The sequence below is a fragment of the Anthonomus grandis genome, chromosome 8, assembly GCF_022605725.1.
Source record: "Anthonomus grandis grandis chromosome 8, icAntGran1.3, whole genome shotgun sequence".
NCBI lineage: Eukaryota > Metazoa > Arthropoda > Insecta > Coleoptera > Curculionidae > Anthonomus > Anthonomus grandis.
In genome coordinates, this window is record NC_065553.1 from 243501 (window position 1) to 269503 (window position 26003).

Genomic DNA, 26003 nt, shown 5'->3' on the forward strand with positions numbered 1-26003 from the left:
GTATAAAATTTGGAAGCATTTAATTTTAAGTTGTAAAAAATTATTATTAACTTTTTAAATCCTGGTTAAATTGAAATTGAGCTATAGGAAGATTTTGGCGTGAAAACAAAAGATATAGTTAGGAATCATCCACATATTGCTGTAATGTTGAGTGTTACTCAACATATTATGTCAGCAACATATAAAGAAAAGAGCAATGGGCCCAAAATGAAACCTTGCGGGACATCCGTAGATACAGTGTGGAAACTTGTTTCTTAAGTGCAAAATTCCTTATTAACTCTTTCAAGGGCATTATTAACTCTTTCTTTTTTCTGGTGTACAAAATGTACCACCTTAATGCATGCTTTAGTTAGGCGGTGGTACATATTTAGCACCACTGGTATAAAATTTATTTACGAATGGAGCAGTGGTTTAGTTTATGAACCACCATTAGAAATAAGTTGTTTACGTCCTTATAAAGAAGTGCGCCTTGCGGTAACGGCGCCGGACATAGAGCCACTGCCTGAAAAATAAGTTAAGGTTATAATTAAGTTGTCAAGAGTGTAAACTAACTGTGAGTGAGAGGAAGACTAAAAAAGTAAGTATATTTGTATATTTGCGTTGTAATTATATTATAAAGCTATTTTCTTATGATGGAGACTGAATATTTATTTGAAAAAATCCTGTAATATTTGATATCTGTCTGGTACTCTATGCGTACCACCGCACACATTAGGTTTTTTATTTTTTGCGACAGCTTTTTTTTATTTTCAGGTTCCAACATGTCCGACTTGCCATTTAAGTTGGTTAACATGACGCAAGATGATCTATTCGCTGAAATAGAGAATATTTATTTAGAAATAGAACAAAATCATGCAGTCGCTGAAGAAATTCCTTCTGATAGCGAATCATTAGCCAGTAACAAGGGCGAAGAAGAAAGCGACACGGAAGCAACCATCGGAAATAATGTGCTAATATATTCAAGTAGTGACTCTGAAGATGATTTGCCTTTGATAACAATTGCTAGAAAAATTCAAACAGCTGCATTTGCCACACCTGCTGGCAGAAAACCTCCAATTTGGTCTAATGTGGAAACTCCTGCTTCACCTCCAGATTTTGCTGCTCAGTCTGGTTTAGCTGATTGCGTGACGAATATGATAGATCCAACTCCGTGCAAACTGTTTCAGCTATTTTTTTCTGAGAATTTCATAAAAGATATGGTTTTTGAAACAAATTTGTATGCTCAACAAAAGTTTAACAAGCATAAACCAACCGATGTTCGCGAAATAAAAACATTTTTGGGGTTGAATTTACTTATGGGCATAAAGCGCCTTCCGAGTTATAGGGACCATTGGTCCAGTGCGCCAGATCTTCATGACTCTTATGTAAGTAATCTAATGTCAGTGAAGCGTTTTAGTTGGCTGCTTGGTAACTTTCACTTGAACGACAATTCACTGATGGCAAAAAAAGGGGAAGCAAATTAAGACAAACTATATAAAGTAAGGCCATTGTTGTTTTCTATGGCAGAGGCTTTTGGCAAATGCATGCTGCCAAGTCGTGAAGTTGCCATAGATGAATCTATGATAAAATTTAAAGGGAGAAGCTCCCTCAAACAATATATGCCAAAGAAGCCCACTAAAAGAGGGTATAAAGTGTGGGTACTGGCAGATAAAAACGGATATTGTCTAAAATTTGATATTTATACAGGAAAGCCAAGTGGTAATGCCGAGAAGAACTTAGGGTCAAGAGTTGTCAAACAGCTATGTGAAGGACTAGAAAATAAAAACCACCTTGTCTACTTTGACAATTTTTTTTAACGGGGTAGAACTTATGGAAGATCTAAAGAATATGAATATACATGCCTGCGGCACTGTTAATTCTTCTAGGCGACATATACCGAATTTTAAAGCTGATACGAACATGAAAAGAGGTGAAATGGAGTGGTTTACGAGCAATAGTGATTTATCGGTCATTAAATGGAAGGATAAGCGTTCCGTTTTTCTTTTGTCCAACTTCCACGATCCACGTGATATGCTTGAAGTGAACCGGAAAGAAAAGGATGGATCAATTACCAAAGTACCCTGTCCAAAGGCACTTGCTGACTACAATGCAAATATGAATTTTGTTGACAAGTTCGACCAAAATTTGTCTTACTACAAAATAGATCGAAAAAGTCATAAATGGTGGCATCGAATTTTCTTTTTTTTTCTGGACGCTGCAGTTGTTAATGCTTTTGTATTATATAAGGGACTGCAGCTTCCACCTCTTTCTATGAAAGATTTCCGACGAAGTATAATAGAAGGACTTGTAGCAGAAGCTCTGGTGGCTAGAAAAAGATCTGCTTCAAGTTTTGAAACTATTGCTATAAAGAAAAATAAACCATATGTTTCCGAAGAAGTCCGATTTGAAGGTTCAACACATCAACCTGAACGTGGTACTCGACGTCGATGTGCTAACTGTAGCACCAAAAAGAACCAAGTCAGAACGGAATGGGTTTGCAGCGTTTGCAACGTGCCTCTCTGCTTAACTAAAAATAAAACATGTTTTCAAGACTTTCATAGAAATAAATAAGAACGGGGCAGTGGTACATATATAGCACCAGTTGTTTTTTCACATTTATGTACAAAATAATAAGTAAAAATAAAAAATAAACAAAGTTACTAGTATTATTTATGTTCTTAAGTTATAGTTTACAGAAAAATAAACATAATAAGAAAAAAAAAATCTGTGCCCAAATAAAGAATAAAAATTTTAAATTTGTTGCCCCTGAAAGAGTTAAAAACTACGCAATGGGCTCTGCCAGCTAATTAAGACCTAAAAAAATTTGTTGCATCACCAGAAAATCCAAAGTGATAAAGTTATGCTAATAGCATTTCGTGATTTATAGTATCGAAGGCTCTACTAAAATCTAACAACCCAAGACATGTTAATTTTTTTTTCCTCATTTTTTCTGATTTCATTAACAAGGTTAATCAAACTGGTAAAAGTACTAAAGTTCTTTCTAAAACCTGCCTGGTATTCAGGAATTAAAGAATGTGATTTAATATATGCCCAAATTTGTTGGTGAATAAATTTATTCAATATGTCATTCTTTTAGGCCTAAGGTCTTTAATTTCCTTTGGATTACTGATCTTGGCTAAGGGTTTTATAATTGCCTTTTTTCAAATTGTAGGATGAAAATCTTGTAAATAATATTAAGTAAGGGCTTTAAACAAAAAGGCATACAGAGATGTAAATTTTTTAAAGAAAAAGCGTCTTCACCAATCGCATTAGAATAAATGGTTTTTAAAATTTTAAGTAAAGTTGACTTACCAGATCTTATTAAAGTAAATTTTAATTCAGATTTGGTCTTATGATGTTTATGTGATTTATAAAATTGTATTTTCTCATTAGATGTTGTATTAGCTGTATGACTCAAATTGGTAAAATAGTTATTAATAGCCGTTAAATCAGAAAACGTATCAGGAATATTAGAATCCTTGTTACGGCTAAGATTTAAGTTATTTGCATCCTTCCAGAACTCCTTGCCGTGTTTTTGAGACATAAAATTAATGTAAGTAATTTTTTTCCTAGCAATGGCATGTTTTGTCTAATTCCTTATTTGGCTGTAATGTTGCAAGCGTGCATCAAAGAACTGTGTGTTTTAAATATTTACGGTGGGTTTTATCCCTTTCCTTTATGAGCAAATTGATATTATTGGTAATCCACGGCGTAAATTGTTTATCACGTATATTTCTAATTAAAAGAGGCGCATGGCTGTTTATTAAATACGCTATATTTTTATTAAAAATTTCAATTTTCTTATCTATATCAGGTGTGTAATAGATTTGATCCCAATTTAATTGACTTTCATCCAAATGTAACTGATTTAGATCTATATTTCTGTAATTTATATATATTGCATTCGTTTCATGCTATTACTAGTACTGAAAATACCATATTATGGTCAGTTATATTTTTTGATATATTTAGAGAGCCCAATTGTTTTATTATGGAAGTTTGATTAGTTACTATTAGATCAGTAAAACTTGAAGTGTTTGTGGTAAAATTATGTCGTGTAGACTCAGTAATGACTTGCTTTAAATTAAAAATATCTGTTGGAGTTTGATTTTTCCTGTATTTTGCGTTAAAAAATCAATAATGAAATCTCCCACACACATTACATGGTATTAGCAAGGAATAGTTAAAATCAATACCCTCTTCCAGCTCGATCTCGCCTTAGTGGTAAATATCGCCCAAACTTCTGTATCACCTGTACTGTACTCGACAAGGCTAATACAAAGGTAATTGATTTACTATCAAAAGTGTTTCACAATATTAGATTTTTCTGTAATGTATGCGACTTTCCTACGATGAAATTTTTCTACGACAAAGTTTTGCAGATCTCTCTGGACAACGTCGAAGCTATGGGAACTTGTCTTAAAAAGAACAGTTTTCTGTTATAACGGAGATCTATGACATTTTGAGCAATCATGACTCCAAATAGAAAACCTTTCAAAAATATATAGATGACATCCATGGCTTCCATTCTAACACCTCTGACAACTATTATCAATCGCATTATTATCAAGTGTTAATCAAACTATTAATCAAATGGTACAGACCGTAGAGAATTTAGCTGTCAAAGATAAACCTAAAATTTGCAATAGCCTACCACCAAAAAAGTCTATCTCAAGTCAAACCAACTTTTCAGATAAGAAAAAAACAACAAAAATTACTTCTTAAAAAAAATATTCCGCAATCCTGCAAACCCCCTATAAAAAAAGAGTGGCATTATGTTTCAATCTCCAAAATTCCATCATCTTATACACCCAAGCTTTGCATACTATATAAAACAAAAACTAAGAACTAGTGACTTTATTCGATGTTTTCCAATGCTGAAGAATAGGGACAGTTCAGACTCCTATTTTAAAGTAGGTGTACAAAATGAAGACAATCTTAAAGCTGCTTAAAGACCCCACTATGTAGCCGCAAGATACTGTCATAGATAGCCAAAAAGTAAATTATGTAACGCACACCCGTTAAGCTTTAACGCCCCAAAAAGCAACAGCGCCGATGTCACATAATCAGAGTACAGCAACGGTGGCAAATTCTGGTAAGGCCAAACTTGTGCAGATAGGTTCTAATAACGAGGCTATAGCTGCAAGTAAACCTCAAACGTGAGAAAATGTAAAATTTGCACAGAAACATGCAAAGGATGATGACGGACAATTTATGAACCCGATGATGCCTCCAATAGTGAAGCTCTCCCGAACTCCTAATGACCTGGACTCATTGCAAAAATTATACTATCGCTTCCATAATTTTATTAGGTTAATAGTATATTATTAGTTCCTATTAAATTGAAGCAAAACTCTTTCTATCTCCAGGCCATTCTTTTCATCAGAAAGACTCCTATGACTCCATAAAATTAGGGAAAGTCAAAGCAGCTACCTTTTTAGTGGTTCCCCAATAAAAACCAAAAATGTTTAGATTATTTGACGCGATCAGAGGATCAAGCACCTTCTAGCGTTAGCAAGCTTAGAGTATTTCTCAGTCCTTAAGACATAAAACAAATAAAATATTTCTCTTATTAGAAAAGCTAAATTTTCCAGAAATTATCGCTATAACTGAAGATTGGCTAAATATAAATAAGTCAGTGTTTGTTCAAAATTATAGTAGATTTTGAGCATTACTTGAACGCGTCAGAAAATTAAATAGGAGGAAACCTTATATCCTATAATGTATCCCCACATATATGGATCCTTACTATAGAGACGTGCGTTGATAGCAGTGCGTCAGATTAGTGAAAAAAAATTTATCATCTGGAAAACTCGAGCACGTCAGATTAAAACATGGTAAGTTAAGTACATGAAGAAGACTGTATATTTCAATAATCTGACGATTTGCCGGTAAAGTGCCCAGAATATACCAAATGTGTGCAGGACATGCGCGATTAATAGATTATAACAATTATGATTTAGCGGTGCGCTAATAGTGACGTTACTTCCAGAAGGTGGTCTATATACAATAAGAGCCAAAATTTGTTTACAATTCACTTCAATTCTAATACTCATATGTTCAAAATATGTCTCATATCGGTTTGGATAAAGTATATTTATAATAAGAACTTATTTATTTAAAATCTTTCTGGGTGCCGAATTCAATGACGGAATGTCAAAACGCTGCAAATATTTGCAACAATTTTTGTCAATTTGTTGAGGCTTCTATCGAATTAAAGTGTATAACCTCGACAGATCTATCTTTACCAATCTGATCTTATAAAGAACAAAGGAAAAAAAAAATTATCATTGTAGACCTGGACATATTCAACGTCCATATCATTCTCACTACAAAAAATAAAAAAAGAGGAAGTACAAAGTGGCCATCAATTGCCATTTCAAGCACGGGAATCATCCCAAGGGAGGACAGGATCCGGGAGACGATGGGATTGCATTTAATTTTTTTGCAGATCAGTCATCCAGGATTGTTAGGAGATTTTTAAGTCACAAATAGAAATAAGGTAAATGCTTCTTTAATACCCGTATCCCATTTGTTAACCAAGGAAACTTGAGATAGTAAGAAATATTAGGGAATAATTAATTATTTCTCGATTGTCATTCGATTGGCCTTCACTTTTAATATCTATATTTTATTAATAAACCAAACTACATAAATGTACATAATCCTATTTATAGGGCATGTAAATAATTACATAAATCATTATTTTATTACCAGAAAGCATATTAAACGAGGATTGCGGTTACTAAAATGTTTATTCGAAATGTCACCAAATTACAATAAAAATTTATTTTATGAACAAGCCATTTTTTAGTTTGAAAGTTTAAATAAATTTCATATTTTGCTTGAATATTTATTAATTTAAAACTTGTGTGAGTGCTACCTCAAAATAATTAAAAGCACACATTTTGACACATTAAAAAACCTTTCACATTTAACGTATCTAATAAGATATTATGCAATTACGACATCAGAACTGTACTTTTAGATTATGAGTGCCATAACCCACTGTTTTCCTAAAAATTAATCATCATTAAACATATTGGCGTTAAAGTAGTAGTTAAAAGCAAATTGAAATGTTTGCATTAGGCATGTTTGCATTTGCATAAAACTGCTGAAAAAATGCCTATAAAATGCGTTTTCTGAAGGGTACTTACGGACGGTTGTTCTGTTTAAAGGGTTTCGCTCGCATGTTGGCGTGATTGTCGTTGAAATGAGTATTTGGAGCGGCAAAAACAGCGCCGCGGGCCCCTTTTTAATTAAACGCGATATTGACGGTCGTATTGTGATTAGGACGAGCCGCGAGGAAAACCACATTTGATAAATAAAATAGAATTTGTTATTAAGCCATGAGGTAATGTACTTTTATATATATAATTTTCAGTTAAAAAGATGTTATACAAATCGATTAGGAACGTCAATTTTTAAATAAACATTTATAATTTAAATAGTATTGTACAGATCGATAAACTAATTTTAAACTAATTTAATTTTCCAAATTAAACTCTCTCATGTCTGTATATTATTGAGATTGCTTGTATAATCCATAGTAATAGAGTTAAGTTCATAGTCAAGAATATCCGGTATCCAAGCAAGAATGAAATGATTTCACGCCCTCCTCGACCTACTTTATTTTTAATTAGGGAATTAATTTTTATGACAGTTTTTTTAATTTTTAATGATCTCCTCTTCTTTATTAGAAACCTTACTTAGCCTAGAATTAAAAAAAAACAGTTAAAGACAATGCTTACTGCTAAGATCCTATTATTCTGTTAAAAATTTTTTTATTGTGCTCCTTAAGTAACTGATATTGAATAATATTTAATTTGACTTTGTTTTCACTATATATAAGCTTACCAAAAATACAAATAAAATACACGACATGAAACTTAACCAACATAATTGAAAATACAAAAGAACCAACACACATAATCTTATCTCATACCAAATCAGTGTTCAAATATTAATTAATTAAATAAAAAGTATTATAACAAAGCATCTTTTTACCGCGTGTAAGTTTTCAATTTGTTTGATTCTTATTGGTAATTTATTGTAGAGTTTAATAGGTAGTACTAGAGGAATATTGTCACACAACTTAATCTGTAAGGTAAAATATTAATTTAAAAAATTATTAAGTCACGAGTTAGTGTACATAATTTATATTTATATAATTTTTGTAATTTTATGAATGTAGATTTTTCAAACAAAAATCATGTTTAAGTTAAACAGTATTGTATAGATTAATGAGGAATATGTATTTTCAAACAAGCATTGTAAGTTATTAATTCGCGGGTACATGGGAAAAAAGTTGTATGCCAAAAATAGCGAATTTGAGTCATTCGCACTTTGAAGTGTTATTTTGGCCTGTGACTAAAATTTTGAACATATATTTTTTTTTTGCTTAGAATCAAGTAGAATAAAAGGAGCATTTTTATTCTAAAGTAAATAAACTTTTCTAGTGTTTGGTATAAAATAGTATTTACATTTTTTTTGACTTACAACATTTAGATTTCTTAAAATTTTGACATAACTCTTTTTACACAATAAAAAAAAACACAGGATTGGAAATATTATTTTAATTAATGAATGTACCAACAAAAGCATTAAAGGTAAGTAAAACTATTTAAGTCGTCCTTCAATATTTAATAAATTTAGAAAAAATTATATATATTCTCTACATATATTTCGAGAGAGTAAACTCTCATCTTCAGTTTTTATTTTTGGAACCAATAAAACTGGAGAATTCCATTCACTTTGTGCCCTTTCAACTATACCATCTTGGCACATTTTAGTTACTTTTTTATATATTTCATCTTTTAGTGAAAAAGATAATCTATATGGTTAACCATAAGAAGGTGTGGCATTATTGCGAAAATGTCAGTGCAAGGGTAAGTTTCCATCATTTTGCGTTTGTACTTATATTAGTTTAAGACCATTACTTTTGTAAGTATTCTCCTGAAGATGAGAGTTTACACTCTCGAAACATGTAGAGAATATATATAAATTTTTCTAAATTTATTAAATATTGGAAGACGACTTAAAGAGTTTTACTTACCTTAACTTTAAACTCCAATTCAAGCAATGGACTATTTTTTCAACTTAAAAGCATTTAATTTTAAAACAAAGAACATATTCAAATTATTTTGAGAGGAATAAAATATTACTCATCACTTGATTCATCTGAACTTGCATCAGAATATGTATCAGCATTTTTGTCTTTGGTGGTGGTCAAATTTTTACAAAAATCCGCAAAAGTGTCGCTAATGTATGGCAGCAGATCTATAAGATTACTTTTCTTTTCACTAGATATAGGAACTGGAACAGGTGTTAAATATTTTGCTGTGAAATAAAATAAGCCATATGTTTGACTTAAATCCCTTTTCACGCGTTGATTGCAAAAAACTAAAATGCATTTGTAGTATGTCTGAAATAGAGCATTTTACACGATAAAAGTGTAAATTATCTCGTTAGACACATTGAAAACAATGGACTTACGCGTGTATAATGACTTAGTTCGTTATTCCCATACGTAAAGGACGGTTTTTAAATTCGGCTTCTGACATAAACCAATTTTGACAAAAAAATGACATAACACCTTTTTCACATGTACCCGCGAATTTTTTCCAGGGAATTAAGGAAGAACTACCTTGTGAGGGTGACAAAACATCCAGATAATTATAAATATAAATAATTATAAATAATCCAGTCATCAGGGTAAGAATTTATACAGAAATTACAGCCTGGATTATTTTCATCCTTTATTTTAGGCAATTGAGGTGAATTTTTTCTTTAAGGTCAATAAATGCCTAACTAAAATAAATAATTTATTTATTCCAGGCATTTGTGGTGACATTATTATGTAGATCGATTAAAAATGTAAATTTTCAAACAAGCCTTTATCGTTTTACTAACTTAATTTCAGATAAATAATTATAGTTTTTTGGGGATAATGCTTCTAAAAGCTTTTTTTTATAAAAGGTAAAAAACACAAAATCTACAGCATCACAAATACATTTAATAAAACTACGGTTACATGTTTCGCTCGACTAGAACATCATCAGATCTAAACAATAATTTAAATTATGTAACCCGAAAAAAGGAATTTTTTCATCCTTTCATTAACACAGGACAGATCTGGGCTTTTAAAAGCTTTACTAATCTCCATTATCTCCAACAAGTCTAGTTTTTTACTTTTGTTGCATTGATGCAGTATTTTTATATTTTATCTGTCAGGAAAATTATGTTTGGAGTCGAGGAGGTGATTAGCAAAAGCTGATCTGGTCACTGTGATTTCGGTATTTTTAAATTTATTATATTGGGCCTTGTGTTCACTAATCCTAGTAGAAATCTTCCTACCAGACTGGCCGACGTATACTGCAGGGTACTCTTTACACCTAACCACATAAAGTCCTGGAGAAGATAGCGGGGGTAGTTTATCTTTAGTTTTAATTAGATGTCTTTTTAAGGTATTATTGGTTTTAAAAGCTGGGGTTATGCCAAAGGGAGAAAAAAAGCGGTATAGTTGTGACGAAAAAGTTTTGATGTACTAGGATTTTTTTATTTAATTTTCTTTATTGGAAGAAATACGAATAAAAAATTTCAAATTTCTGGAATACTATAAAAATGTTATCCCAAAACCTGTAATAACTAGACATTATTTTAAATCCCTGGGAACTGTAAAAAAATAACAAATAATTGGAATAATTAATAATAACAATTCGGTTAATAATGCAATATCACTTAATACTTTTATTTGAAAAAGTCTAGAGAATATTCTCAAAATTGGCTGTGTTTTGACTAAAAAATTTAATAAAAGAAAATAAGGACCAAAAATTAAAATCTAAATATTATTCTCTTCTTCAAAATATTGTTTTTTTTTATATATACTTTATTTATTATAAATTCAATACAAGACGATGAGGAATGTAAATTTTTAACCAAACATTTCTTTGTTTCTGGAGAAAATTTGTAAATGGCAATATAGCAGCAGAGCATGTATAATTGTATAAATAAAATTCTTTCAAGAGTTTTCTCAAAAAAGCTAGTAAAAGAAAAAAAATTGAATAAATTGAGGTCGACTTGGAAAGTGCGAAATATCCAGAAATACTATCATTGGGATACTAATTTATACAGAAACTACTGTCTGGCATAAATTATATATTTCTTTTAGAAGATTGGAACTCTTCTTTGAGTGTGAGAAATATCCAGAGATAATGTAATCAGGGTAAGAACTTATAGAGAAATTACTGCCGTTAAAAAATTTTTCCTTTATTTTAGGCACTTTAGGCATTTAAATTGACTTTAACGATTTTTATTTTAAGAGCAAGAAATGACTGGAATAAAGAATTAATTTCTTCCAGGCAATTAGGGTTAAATCATTATGCAGATCGATGGGGAATATCAATTTTTAAACAAGCATCTATCTTTTTACTAATCTAATTAATTATAACTAAATACATGTGTCGACATTTCTTAAACATCTATGCATTTTATGAGGACTTTAATTATTTTGTTTTGCCAAATCATTGATTTCAATATACAATAACATGTATTGCTTGAGTGTATAAGACTCTTACTAACGAAAATATGTTATTTAGAATTATTGTTATTGAAAGAATTAGTGATTGAAAATTTAAATTTTCAAAATACTATTGAAACTTAAAAAAAAAATTCAGGTTTATAAACCCAAAATGACTAATAGCGAAAATTAAGTTAAAAGCTTAAAACAATATAACAATTACTAATATTCTAATTAAAAAAATTGTAAAAAATTTGAAAATTATTCTTAAAATATATAAGTATTTTTATTAAAAAGGTAAAATATATTCATAAAAGTAAAATAAACACAAAAATTCAAATTTTAATAATGTTCTTTTTTTATATTAAATTTTCACTTATTCTAAGTATTTTAATACAAGACGATAAAAAAACTGAATTTTCAATGAAATATTTTAAAAAATTTGTGAATCACCATATCCATTATTAGAAAGAAATAAGAACATATTAAAAATTACTTCAAATATTATAAGCACATATAGGTATAGCCCTTTAAAACTTATAAAAAAAATATTCATAGAGAGTAAACATAAATTAAACAAAAAAAATTAAATCAATTAATTTTGTTACATTTTCTTTTACCAACAGGTTTTTGGAAAAAACAGTATATTTTTAAAAATATTGTATAAAAAAAACTCTCAAAGTAAAATTATTTACTGATAATAGAACTGATAAACAAATTTGAATAATTCAAAAGAAATAAAAAATTAATTGAAATTTTAGAAAGAAACTTCGTTTCTTAAATACTTAACAATAGTAGTAACAATAGGTCTAGAATTTTTTTTTAATTCCTAGAAGATTTATAAAAATAATTAACTTCTGACAGGATTGTGAAATTAACAAAAAACAATGTAAAAAAATTACTTTAAATAAATAAACGGAACATAAAAGAGCTTTAAAAATCTTAAAAAATATTCACATATATTAAATAAAAACTTTTCATTAGAAAATACCAAAAATGCCAATTTTAATCACATTCCCATAACATACTTTTCCAAACTGATTCTCTACTTATTATTGATTTAATAGAAGGCAATGTATTTATATTTTATTAGGCTTTAAACTATCGTTTTCCAGGAAAGTTGGGATCAATTATTGTTTTAATTTTAATAATGGATTTTTTCCAGAGCGAGTTTTATTTTCCAATCGACAAATTTGTGTCCATATTTGCATTATTTTGTCAACACTGTCTATGTCTATGTTTCTAAATATATTAAAATTATTTTTAGAAGATATTTATGTTATTTAAAGTGTGTTTCTGATTAATCCAAACTTTCGTCAATCATGTATTTATATAAGTTAAAATGTGTACTTTTTACATAGGTAAGATACTTTAATTTATGACGTTTTCATGCCATTATTTATTTTTTACTTACGATGAATTTTATAAAAAACAATGGCAAATGTGAATTTTTAAAAAAACATTTCTGTGTTTCTAAAGAAATGCTAGGACTTCTGCTTAAACATTTTTTCAATAAAAAAATAATTTATAAGTTTCTCAAATTCTACACGTGAAAAAAAAGCTTGAGATATTTTTTGTAGCCTTAGACTACTAAGAAAATATATTTTTGAATCACTTCTCATCTCATAAGTTCTTTCAAAATGTTCATTTTTTCCAGATAACTTGAAGCAATTAGGTACAGTTCTTTCACAGTTATCCGGCTCGTTATCCCGCTTTATTTTTACTGTTAAAAAAAAACTCCGGTAGGAAACCGGTCAGGCGTCTTGAATTCAGGAAAATGCTTTCAATTAAAACGAGAAATAAAGTGAAACTGAGCCGAGTAGAACGAAGTCTAACAGTAACGCGAATAAATTGTTTTTTTCACTTATTCCTCTCTAATTGGAATGTTATTGCTTCCTAGTCGTCAGTGTCAATTATTAGGGAAAATGGGGGAGAACTAAACGCTTTTAAATTGGTAATTTTATTAAAAAAGAGGTGTTTTTTCATTGCAACGCATGTGGAAGTATAATTGGTTTTTTAGCTTTTAGATTTTTTTTATGTGTTAAATTGATTGACTCTATTTTCATAACCCTTTATTTAAATTTTTGCTGTTAATTGAGACTTTAAAAAAAATAAAAATAAATTAAAAAATCTATCCAAAAAAGAACTCAAGAATTCCTATTCTTTTTTTACTTTTTATAGATTAATTTTTATATGTTTTCTTTTTTAATTTAAAATTAATTACTAATTTTTTCACAACACATAACCAACATGTTTTTCCACTTTTTAAACCTACATTTTTCATTTAATATAAACATAGTTATATAAAAAAAAATAACAAACAGTCATATTTGGCCGAAAATTTAATTCGATAGAAACCTCAAAAAATTGTACAAAAAAAAAACAGTTTTCTTAATTATTTTGAATTATGTATATAATATAAATCTTAAAATATAAAATTATGCTGGCTGAAATATGTGTAGTACTTTGACATTGTGTCATTAAATTCGGCACCCAGAAAAATTTTAAATTATTTAATTTTTAAAGAAAAATTCGCTTTACAGAAACTGATGTGGGATATGAGGTACATAACAAATAAGTTCCTGTTTTTCTAAATTTTGACTTTTTTGAATTAATTTTAAAATGGCAAAAAGAAAATAGGAAAATTGTTGAAACAAATATTTAGTAGAATTTAAATAGTATGACAAATAGCTTTTTATTTTTTTTAATAAAATTCTTCATCACAAAGGTTCAACAATGAACACAGCATGCATCAATTTCAAGCCTTACCTTAATGTATACACTAAAGTTATTTAAACGAACTTACAAAAGAAGACTTAAAAGCTAAAACACTATAGACTAGGGACTAAACTTGCACAGATTTTTTATTTTTTTAGGTTCAAACAGTAATAGTCATTATAACAGTATAAAGGATGATCTAAAAGAAGTTGCTTTATTTTTGATTTGAACTGGTTTATACCCGTCAATTGTTTTTATGCAGCTTGGTAATTTATTAAACGCTTTAGACGCTACGAAAATCGCACTCTTTTCAAATAGAGCCGTATTGTGTTGCAAAATGTTGAGATCTTGATGATATCTTGTAGGCATACCCGTATTATAGTCTGAGTTCCTTGTAAAGTAATGACTGTATATTTTTGCAAAACCCAAAAGTTTATAGAAATATAACGAATATTCTGTCATTATACGGTGTTTTTTAAACAAAGGTGCTGGTCTATAACCCCCAGCTCCATCCAGCATTCTGATCATGCTTCTCTGTAGGACAAGTAAACGCTCCAGCTCAGAAGAAGCCCCCCAGTTGATGATACTATAAGATAGTCGACTTTGAACGTGGGCATGAATAAAGAGTCGAACAACATCCGTGCTTACTATACGTGTTAGGTTACTTACAACAAAGCACGACGTTGCACTTTGAGGGTTTTTAATAGTTGAATGGTTATTTTTAAAGTGCATAACATAACAGATTTCTCGGCGTTTAATAGTAAACCATTTTGCTTGCACCAGTTTGAGAGGTTCATAGAAACCTCATTGCAGCTTGCAATTGCATCGATGTATGTCTGGTTTCGGACTATGATTGAGGTGTCCAGACCCGAGTCTAGACTTTTATTTATGTAGGTGAGAGTACTATTATGTAGTGTCGAAAAGGGTCGTTTCAATAGACTTATTTTGAAGAACACTATGCTGACTTGGTGAAAAGAGTTTGTTAAATTCAAAGTATTTTACTAATCTGTCATAGAAAAGCCTTTCAAAAATCTTCGAAAACACGGAGAGATTGGAGATAGGCCGGTAGTTAGCTATGATGCTCTGATCCCCTTTTTTGTGTATGGGGATTACTTTGTTAATTTTTAGTTTTGTTGGGAAAATACCTTCATTAAAAGAGGCATTTATTATATTTTCGAAATGTGCAATAATTAACTTGGAAACATAGTTGAGAATAAAGCATGGGATTTTGTCGCTACCAGCTGATACGTTTTTTTGTGACTTTATGAATAACGTTAAAAATGTCTGTGTCAGTACCCGGTGCAAGAAAAAAATTACGGGGAGCCATCGGGAGTATTTATGTTTATATCTGGTTTAAAATAACAGTTTTTATTTATATTGCGGTTTATTATGGACCAGGCCGTTTTGCTAATATTTGCAGACTTTTGTAAAAGTTGATTGTTGTAATGTTTTTTGGCCTTCGAGATACTTTTTTTGTATTATTTTTCTAAAGTTTTATATTGAGATTTAATGTTAGTGACCTGAGTTTGAGAGCCAATGGAAATTTTTTACTTGTTTTGAAATATTTACAATTTCATCGGTTACCCACTGACATTTATGTTTATTTTTAGTGCTATTGTTTAATTTTTTTTCAGAAAAGGATATGTTAAAATGGTGGGTAAAAGTAGTTAGAAAATTTTCAAATTTTGTGTTTAAGTTAGGCTCACAAATAACGTTCACCCAGTGCTCTGCTAATAAAGACTCATGGAATTTCTTTTTGTTGGTTTCATTGTAATTTCGCCCTACGACAGCACTCACCTCTGTGGCCTGCCTCTGAGCATAGAGAAATAAATATTAAAAGAGTGTTTGAAAGGTAGCCTAAATTGATCATCAAGTTTTAAACCTTAACCTAAGATATTTAGTTCGGTTAGACGGCATCGAGGGCCAACTTCTGTCATAATTGTCATTATTATTATCGATTTTCTTTCCTTCCTTGCCATCACCCACCTTCGCATCATCGATCGTCGCCATTGCTTATTCCTTTTTATTTGGGCGTCCATTGGGTGTGTTCTTTTGTTTTTTTCTCAACAAAAAATAGTTAAAAATGTAGCTTAAAGTCATTAAAGTGTAATTTCATCATATAGGCAGAAGCTTTTTTGTTGTTTTATTGTGTGGTTTCAGATCCCTAGGATGGGGTAAGTGCAATTTTTTTATCAAATAGTTTTCACCATGTTGTAGGTCACCTTAAATTGTTGTTTACCATTTTAAAACTGCCCTAATAATGTCATCGCCAGGAAAATTAATTTTTAAATGCAAGGCACCCACTTGTTCTAATACATACTATTGTCCTATTGAAGATTCATACAAAAATAAAATTTTCTTTAAATTTCCTGAAAGTGACATTATTAGGAGGTCCCAATGGTTTAAAATACTTGGTTTAAGCCCAACCTCAACAAGGTGTTATTTATGTCAAGACCATTTTGAGGATATTTCATTTACTAGTACTATACATACTCATTTAAGAAAGTGTGCTCTCCCAATTGCTGGCCCAAGTATTATTCAAAATGCCCCAGTACTGGTTGAGGCTTAAGTACCTTGGGAAGATACATTGACTTTATTACCTGCTATCATAATCCAGCAATCTCAATATAATGTTCAGAATGAACATAATTATGCTAGACCACTTTTTACTAGGTCTGACGAAAGGTATCATCAGTGCTTTGCTGCTAGGAAGTACCAAAAGCACAATAAGTGAAACAACTTCCATTCTACCAGGTCACTACTCAAGGAGGTACCTCACCTCGATAAGGTGGGAGTAAGATCCAGGGATGCTCTTTGAATATTTAAGAAAAAGGACCGATGACATCTAGAATTAAGGGTATACATCAATGTCAACTAATTTTTAATATCATACTCTCCATAAAGAATATTTTAATTACAGGATTAGTTTTTATATATTACCACTCCCCTAACATTTTTGGGTACCCTCTGTACAAAAAAGTAGGTAGTAAATGTAAAATTTTTAGGGCATATTTTTGAGAAATATAGTTCTTATGTCTGTAAATAATTAATTTATAAATTTGATAAATTGTAATTTTTGTATCATATCCTCAAAATGTAAAATGTAAAAAGCAAAATACATACCATGGAGTGTTGTGCTAAAGCAGCACAAAAACAAATTGTATCAGGATCCCTTTTAAGACAATAAATTATAAACTTACTTTACAATTGACTTAAATTCTTCCCCTACCCTTGTTAATTTGTTGATAACAGTGAAATTAACATTGTTAGTATTGAGCATTTAATTCTCAAAATAGGACTAAATATATTATACTTAATCTCTAAAATATTGTCTTACATAATTGACCCATTAAATCTTTTTTTGATAGCGTATTGGGCTGTAAAATCTCTTTCACATTCTCTAAAAATCAGTGAAAAAGTGCAATTAACGATTTATTTTTTTGAAGGGCCTAAATGCATTAACTTAACAGCTTAAAAGTAGATTTGATGAATTTAATGTCAAAACACTAACGTATTCAATTAAAAAACGTATAAAATAAACTTAAATTACAAACATTATCACTCTTAGCCTCTTCAAAAATTAAATTAATACACTTGCACTATTTCATAATTTTTTAGAGTTTGTGATCGAGATTCACAGCCTTTACGCTGTTAAAAATTGATTTAATGGGTCAATAATTTTAAATTTCGCGCCATTCTAAAATTTTGAATAGCCGAACTAAAATAATTGACATTTGTCACAGTCGGTAAAATAGTCTACTGCAATACCGATCCGTCATAGAAATGACAGGCAGATTTCTATGACGGATCGGTATTACAGTAGGCTATTATACCGACTGTGACAAATGTCAATTATTTTAGTTCGGTTAGACCGCAACCGCACGCTGCAATCGAGTTTAGGGTAAAGATGATGCCTACTTGTCACTATGGGATTGAACCCTCTCATACTTTTAATTACTCTATGCCTCTGAGCTACAGCGTCCACCAAGACAGCCTTATCATCAGAAAATTCACACTCTTCCGTAAATGACAGTATTTCACCGTAGTTGGTAAAGATGTTGTCGAGTGTTGAGCCTAAAATGGATCTGGTAGGAAGAGAGTATGATGGTTTAAAATTTAACGGCAGACATTAAGTCGTCAAAACTGGACTTAGATGAGTTAGATGTATTATTAACATCAAGAAATTTTAGATTAGAATCGGCTCCCAAAAACAAATGAGTGGCCTTCTTTTTTGCTGCTATCAGAAGTTTCTCTAGATTTTTTTGGAAACAGAATAATTTTTTCTTTACTATAATCAGGAGAGCGATAGAGTGACAAAAAAATGCAATTTATTTTTCGAGTTTAAACTGACATGCGCAATATTCAAATGTTTGTTCGATATATTCAAGGTTAAAATATACCGGTTTTACCTTAAAATCTAATCTTGCAAATAAGGCAACTCCTCCGCCCCCCATATTTGATCTACAATAAAAGGAACTTAGATAATAGTTTTCAAGTGAAAATATTTTTATATCGGATTAACTGTGCCAGTGTTCTTCGTTTCTAGTATTGACCTAACATATTCGCACGGTATCTCGGCTTAAATTTTCTGTGGGGCGCGTCTCGAAAAACTGAAACTGACTTACAATAATTCCTTTGTCCTTTTAGCTTTAAGTCATTAAAACAAAAATTTTAAATAGCGAGTATAATTATATAAAAATCAAATAGAGCAAGATAAAGAAGTTGAGAAGCATAAGAATCATATAAATTTTTTAGTTTATGAGTTATAGTTAAAACAAATTAATTTTTTTTTTCATTTTTTCTCATTTTAAATTTTTCTATTTTTTGCTTTAGATTTCAGTTGATAAACATACATGCTTATAATATAATTACTTATATTTCTTATATTAGTGTTATTACTTGTATAAAAATATTAGTTCTCTGAGGTTTTTAGATAGGTCTACATCAGATCCAAAGATTGTGAACGTTGTTCACGATAGGTGATCAAAAATACGTAAAAATATAAGAAAATATTATGTTATTTATTATTTACGTATTTATCATTAAAGAAAATGCAAAAAAATTACTTAAATGCGTTATTTTATTTATTCTTTTAGTTTCTAGTATCAATTCTTTGTTATTTTGAAAGTTCTTTGCTACATAATTAGGGGACAAGTTATGTATCTTTTGTTTCAAACTTTGATACCACTTCCTATATTTCCTTTTAAGGTACTTGTGAGAAATGCAACTTTAAAAACTTTGAAATATTTAGGTGGTTTGGTTCAATATTTTGTTGCTTTATTTTTTTAGTTCAAATAAATTGCAAATTGGCAGTCACTCAACTGATTTTTTTTTAAACATTCATGATCCTCGGTTTTTTAAGACTGCTCCTGCTAACTCTCCTAAATCATTAGAAAGAGTGTGATATTGGTATAAAATAAAACATGAGTAAAGTAACGAATGCTAATTTTTTTTTAAGTATTTTTCCTATTTGTCGATGTTTCATTATAAATTATATCCATAGAGAAAAATATTATATCTAGATAACAATCATTAAGAAATTGAATGAAGTAAAAACATCAAAAATGACCAAACAATCGGTATTTTATCAATTTTTTCTACCTCTAAGTCACGTTGTTTTGCGTATATGAGAGCGTATATGAGAAACAATTATGTAAAATATCATTTTGTCAGTTATTTAATCATAAACGATGAAATTGTGCTATCTAAAATATTTATAGGAATTTTACATTCTAACATTGAATTCGACACACAAGAAATTTTTTAATAATTTAATTCTTATACAAAAATATGTTTTATACAAGGTGATGCTATGCTGATGAATTCTATGATAAATAAGTCTGTTTTTCTACATTTTGATTTTGTGGTATGTATTTAAAAGAAAATATAGAAAATTTGAAAGTAAGGGTTGGCTAAATTCAAACTGTAAAAGAAGGATTAGAAAATAAATTAAATAATTTCATGATTTACGAAAATGAAGTACCTTATCTAAGAGAGTTCACGTTAGAAAAAGAAAATCAGAAGAGACCCTCCTTCTTAAACTTTATTACTCATTAGAGAAAATAAAAAATATATTTCGAAATTTATAAAATACTTATGCACCTATGGTGTTTTATTTATTTATTATAGTGTTATTAGTGGTATTTAGTATTAATGTTATTTAATTTGAGCCAGTTTCTTTGAGAAAAAAATGATTAATTCTATTTTCGGTCAATTATTTAGTCCTGGACCATAAAATTGTACCTTTTGAAATATTCGTAGCATTTTGACATTAAATTTGACACCCAGGAAAATATTGATAATTGAAAATATTCTTTATACAAATCGATGTGGGACATGAATCCTAAAACAAATATCTTATACAAGGTCCTGAATTTCTCTCTGTTAAGTCTCATAAATGAGATTAAAATAAAATTACTTTTAGCCACTTGAAGGTCTGGTCAATTAGACAAGTTTTTAGTATCATTTTTGGATTAAGGTCGTATTTTATTGGTAAACTAGAATAGTGGTTCTATGTTGGGTTTTTTTTTTGTGAGTTATTGCATAGAAATAAATAGACCTTTAAATTTACGACCTTTGGGTTTGATTTCCAAGGGTAGCCTATAAAAACATCGGCAACGGGGTTGAATTCTCAACACTCTCTGTTACTCTAAATTTCAGTTTTGTGTTCCAGATGAAGACGGTATAATTATAGAAGGTGTCCGGAAGCTAGATGCAATTCTTTAAGGGGGTGATAGCTGACTTAATTTTAAACATTTTAAGCTAAATATGTGTAGGTCGAAATTTGTTTATAAATTTTTATGGCAATTTTTGCATTTTTCTCAAGAAATGCCAGAATTTCACACTTAAACGGTAATAGAGCGCAAGTTACAATTAGTATCGGAGTTTCAAAGTTTATTTTGTTTTGTCTAATGTGTATTAATCAAAATACGATCAATTCCAAGCTTTTGTGTAAACTTATAGAAAAAATAGAGACATTGAAACGCCCTTTATTTTTAGATATCACTCATGCCGATGCCTGGCCAATTCTCAGAATTATGGCCTTTTTTTATGCGGCAGGTCATGTAAACAAAAATTATTAGACTGAGACCTCTCATAAGCCTACTAAGCATTAGAGCCCCGTTTGTGGGGTTATTTTAGGTTTTAATGTTAAATAAAACACAATTTTGTTTAAACTGTTTATTGTTCATGTTCAAAATGCAATCCATTATTTCTAATACAGGCACGAGCCCTTTTTGTTACTTCGGTGGTGGATACCCTTATGGTCATATCTCCTTTCATCCTGTCAAATGCTTCATTTATTTCGCGAATCAACTCTTTTCTTATTCTTATTTCGGTGGTGTATACAAGCTCCTTTGCCCTGCCCCATATGAAAAAATCCAACGGAGTTAGATCAGGCGATTGAGGAGGCCAAGGAAAGGTTCCGCCTCTACCGATCCATCCGTCCGGAAAACAGTCGTCTAAGTAATTCCTGACAGCCAAGAACCAATGCGCTGGACAACCATCTTGCTGAAAGATTATTGGTCTTTCTCGTTCCAATAATCCAGCTTCGTCTAGAAGAACATGGATATCATTTTGTAGAAAATCTAAATAGTTGGCACCATTTAAATTCTCTGGTAGAAAATGTGGCCCAATAATAGTCCTGCCTATTACTCCGGCCCACACATTGATCGAAAATCTGTTCTTTTTTTTTTTTTATTTTTTCCAGTGCGGATTTGCATCTTTGGCAGCCCATTCGTGGACGTTGTGGAAGTTAATAATACCCTCCCTGGAAAAATTTGGACTCGTCTATCCACAAGATACTTCTTAAGAATACCGGGTCCTCGATGTCCATGTTCAATAAAAAGCGGCAGAACTGAATTCGTCTTGCAGGGTCTTCTTCTTGTACTATGAAAGGGATACTGTCCATCTTTCTTCATGGTCGTCCACACCTTCCATCTAGAAAGGCCAAGGTCTTCAGCTACTTTTCTGACACTTGCAGTAGGGTCTGCGGTAAAAGCTTCCAGTATTTGCTCCTCAATCTCTACATTATTATGGCCAGGGTTGACTCCACGTGCCGGATTATTCCCAATGCCAACTTCAGTAAGACGGCGAAAGGTGTTTTGAAACACCCTGAAGTTTGGTAACCTCCGATCTGGATAACGTTCCTGGTACAAGCGTCGTGCCAAAGCTCCATTACCGTTAGCGCGTCCATATGTGCAGACAATATCAGCGTACTCTTGGTTGGTAAATTCCATTTTACAATACTGTTTGTGTGGAAGTGTAAAATTTTGTTATTACTTGAAAAAAATGCAAAAATTGCCATAAAAAATTTATAAACAAATTTCGACCTACACATATTTAGCTTAAAATGTTTGAAATTAAGTCAGTTATCACCTTCTTAAAGGATTGCATCTAGCTTCCGGACACCCTGTATACAATCAAAAAAGGTTTTATTTTCGATTTAATTTAACAAAAAAAAATTAAATAAGATATTTTTGACCATTTTTTTTTCTATTTTTTGACTTTATTTTTAAAATTTTCTATTTTTTGCTTAAGATTTTCTCATAATTTTTTTAGTACTTTGTCAAAACTTTTTTTTATAATTGTCTTACTATTTTTAATATAACTTTTGGATACGACCACTTCATATCGAAAGATTATGATAAAAAAAATTTCATATTCAGTGCGTCTAAGGTCTGTAAAAAAAATAAATAAAATAAAATCTTTAAAAATGCTAAAAAATGGCATTTTGTCAATTTTTTTTACCTGTAGCTCCACCTCAGAACTGTTATAGATGCAGGTAACGCATTATGGTTTTGAAAAAATTACTTAATTCTGATATATAAAATTGTACCAGTTAAAATTTCGGTAGTAGCATTTTGGCATTCTGCCATACAAATCAGCACACAAGAAAACTATTTTCTACAAATTGATGTAGGACGTGAATTTTCAAAGAAAGAAATCCTGTTCTAAACTCTAAATTAGGTAAAATTTATTTTAAAGTGACAAATGAAATAATTTTGAAAGGAAAGATGCAGAGCTTGACCAATATAATACCACAAAAAATGGCTAAAAATAAGTCTTGTAAATTGTAAGAAAATCATAAAAAAACCGTTATTTTTTATTTCAACCTTCCCTGATGTAAACTTGGCTTTTTACAGGTAAAAATACAAAACAAAATCCACGATTTATCTTGAAAACTCCAAATATCTAAATATTCCATCTAAAATACAATCCATCATAAGTGCAATTTAATAAGTAGTTATTAAAATTTTATTTTTTTAATTATTCCACACTTTTTTCCTCCACCGTTATTCATCATTAATAAACATTCGCTGACAAACACGCGACAATAAACGGAATTAAAATCCGGAGCTGCAAAGGGAGAGAATCTCTTGTTCGTTTAAAAGGAATCTGCTTAGGACTTTTGAAAAGGAGATTTACGTGTGGAGTCTTTGTATTAAATTCAGTTTGTTAAGCTTTCCTTTCTGGAACGGAAGATTCCTTTGAAAGAACATTAAATAATTTCTTTAAGTTGATGCCGTATAACATACAATTGCTTGAAAAGACTGAGAGGTTGTTGTTTTGATAAGAAACAAAGGATATTTTCAATATACCATTATGAGCTGAGAAGAGGAGATGTAGATGTGAAGTTTTAGCCTTTTTGAGGGATTTAAAGAGGGGAAAACTATAAAGTAAAAGTTGTATGTATAAAATTAATTTCACTTACAAATTCTATTCTGAGCTAGGAGACGCTTTTTGGGCCTCGTCATATGGCGGAGGTTCCTCTTCTGTAATCAGGTTTAAACGTACAATATCCAAAGCAGAATCGTATTCTACCCTTGGATTAGCCACCTAGAAAATAAAGAAAAAATTGACAAAACCATGTAGAGTGAAAATTTGAAATAAAATTTTATGAAAAAAAATTTTATTTTGGAAAATCGGTTTTTGGGTATAATTTTTATCCTTGACTTACCATAATATTCTCCGTTTCCACATTATCGCCTTTTAGGGGTGGCGAAGTGAGTTTTCTTTCCTTGAAAGACGAACCCCTATGAATCCCTGAGGGTAGCAAGGTTTCTTGTTGAGTTTCGTTATTTACTGCAACGAAAAACTCATTAGTTTTTATTTTTAGTTAATTGCTTGAAAACGAAAGTGGGTGGAGATAAAGAAATAATACTGGGATTAATGGATTTTATGATTTAGTCTTCCATTGCCTAGAAGATTATTGAAAATCATCTCGAACATATAAAAAAAAGTTCAAGTTTAGAGTCATACTAACTCTTTCAATCTAAAAAGTCGTTTAATTTAAAATTAATCTAAATCCCTGAAAATTAAATTAAATTCCAAAATTAATGAAAGAAGTTTGAAAATTAGTCGAATTATATAATGGTTTTGTTCTAGACATTCTATATGTCTTTCAGGAATTTAGGCCAATATAGCCTTATTTCTTCGAAAATCTCGTTCCAAAAACAATATTGAGAATTTGAAAAAAAGTTAAAAAACCAACTGACACCTGTAAGAAAAAAAGCTGCATAATACATTTTTCAAACTTTCTTCTACACTCTTTTCCTAAATTCATGACCGTTTTTGATATGTACGATCTTGAATCTGGCTAATTAAAAAACAAAATTGTTTTTGAAAATGTTCATAATCATTTACGTTCGAAACAGTTGACAATTAAGAAAAAATTTGACCATCAACTGAAAACAAAAAAAAATTGCCTTTATCCTTGATTTTTCTATGCTTTTTTTAAATTCTCATTTATTTTGAGGTATGCTCAAAATTAATTAATTTTTGAAAAAAAAAATCTTTTCTTTAAAAATGGTTAAAAAATTAAGAATACATGAAGATCCAGCTCGAAATAATTGCTTCTTAAATAAACGACCCTAAGTATCTTATTTTTTACTAATAATTTCCAAATTTAAATTTGTAAATTTAGAAATTGTTTATCTCAAAAACTGATTAGGAATTTGGCAAAAAGTATAAGCATTAACAATGAGCTAGAAATATTTTTGTAGTTGAAGTTGATTTTTGCACTTATTTAATAAGATTGATTTTTGTATTAATTTTTTTTCAACCGCTTTTGAGATATTTAAGCTAGCCGAATTAGCTAATTTTTGAACAAAAAAGTAAAATTTTAATTGAAATAAAAAAAATTAAAATTTACTGGATGATTTTGATTTTTTTTTTGAATGCTTAAAATTTTCTGGAAGCTGTAAAATGTCTATAAACAATAAAATTTAACGCTATTTTAAAAAACCCAATTAAGACAAAAATTCTCCTAATGAAAGTTATATTTTTACAGAATTTTTCCAAATTATCGAGCTTTAGACAAAAAATCTATTTCACAAAAATATCGAAATTAAATGTTTTAAATGCTATATGTAGTTGTTATATGTAGCTTTTTTTATGCTAAATAAAGATTATTATTATTATTATTATTATTATTATTATTATTATTAAAATCTGATCTAATCTAAAATACTAAAAATGTATGTTTTAAATTTTTTTTTTCAAAATTCTCGGCATTTCCTAATTGGCCAATTAAAAAAATTTAAATCAATTCAAATGTAGAAGAAAATTAAAAAAAAAGAACTTTTCTTTTTAAAAAATATTCCAGTTTCGGGACCATCTATCTTGAGAAATGGTTGAAAATTCTGAAAAATCAGCTTAAAACTAATGACCCTTTACGACGATGGTTTTCGCAAAAAGTCAAAATTCTTTAGAAAAAAAAATTGCTTTTTCGATTGGTATTTTGGAAAAAAACTCTTTAGATTTTTTTTAGGTTCCCAGTTGTTTGTGT

General features: G+C 29.9%; 2 protein-coding genes across 3 annotated transcripts in view; one reads left to right on the top strand and one right to left on the bottom strand.

Annotated features, from left to right (window-relative positions):
* Positions 1-26003, bottom strand: part of LOC126739512 (prolactin-releasing peptide receptor-like) — a 211830-nt gene that overhangs the window by 22674 nt on the left and 163153 nt on the right. For both annotated transcript variants that reach the window (XM_050445251.1, XM_050445250.1), the window contains exons 6-7: positions 24174-24298; positions 23928-24052 (exon numbers count right to left, since the gene is read on the bottom strand). In XM_050445251.1, the coding sequence (XP_050301208.1) occupies positions 23933-24052; positions 24174-24298 (245 nt within the window). In that variant the 3' untranslated portion in view covers positions 23928-23932. The remainder of the gene's footprint in view (positions 1-23927; positions 24053-24173; positions 24299-26003) is intronic.
* On the top strand, positions 1900-2550 carry LOC126739752 (piggyBac transposable element-derived protein 4-like). Its single transcript, XM_050445552.1, has one exon. It carries the CDS (start codon positions 1900-1902, stop codon positions 2548-2550), a length of 651 nt encoding a protein of 216 aa, XP_050301509.1.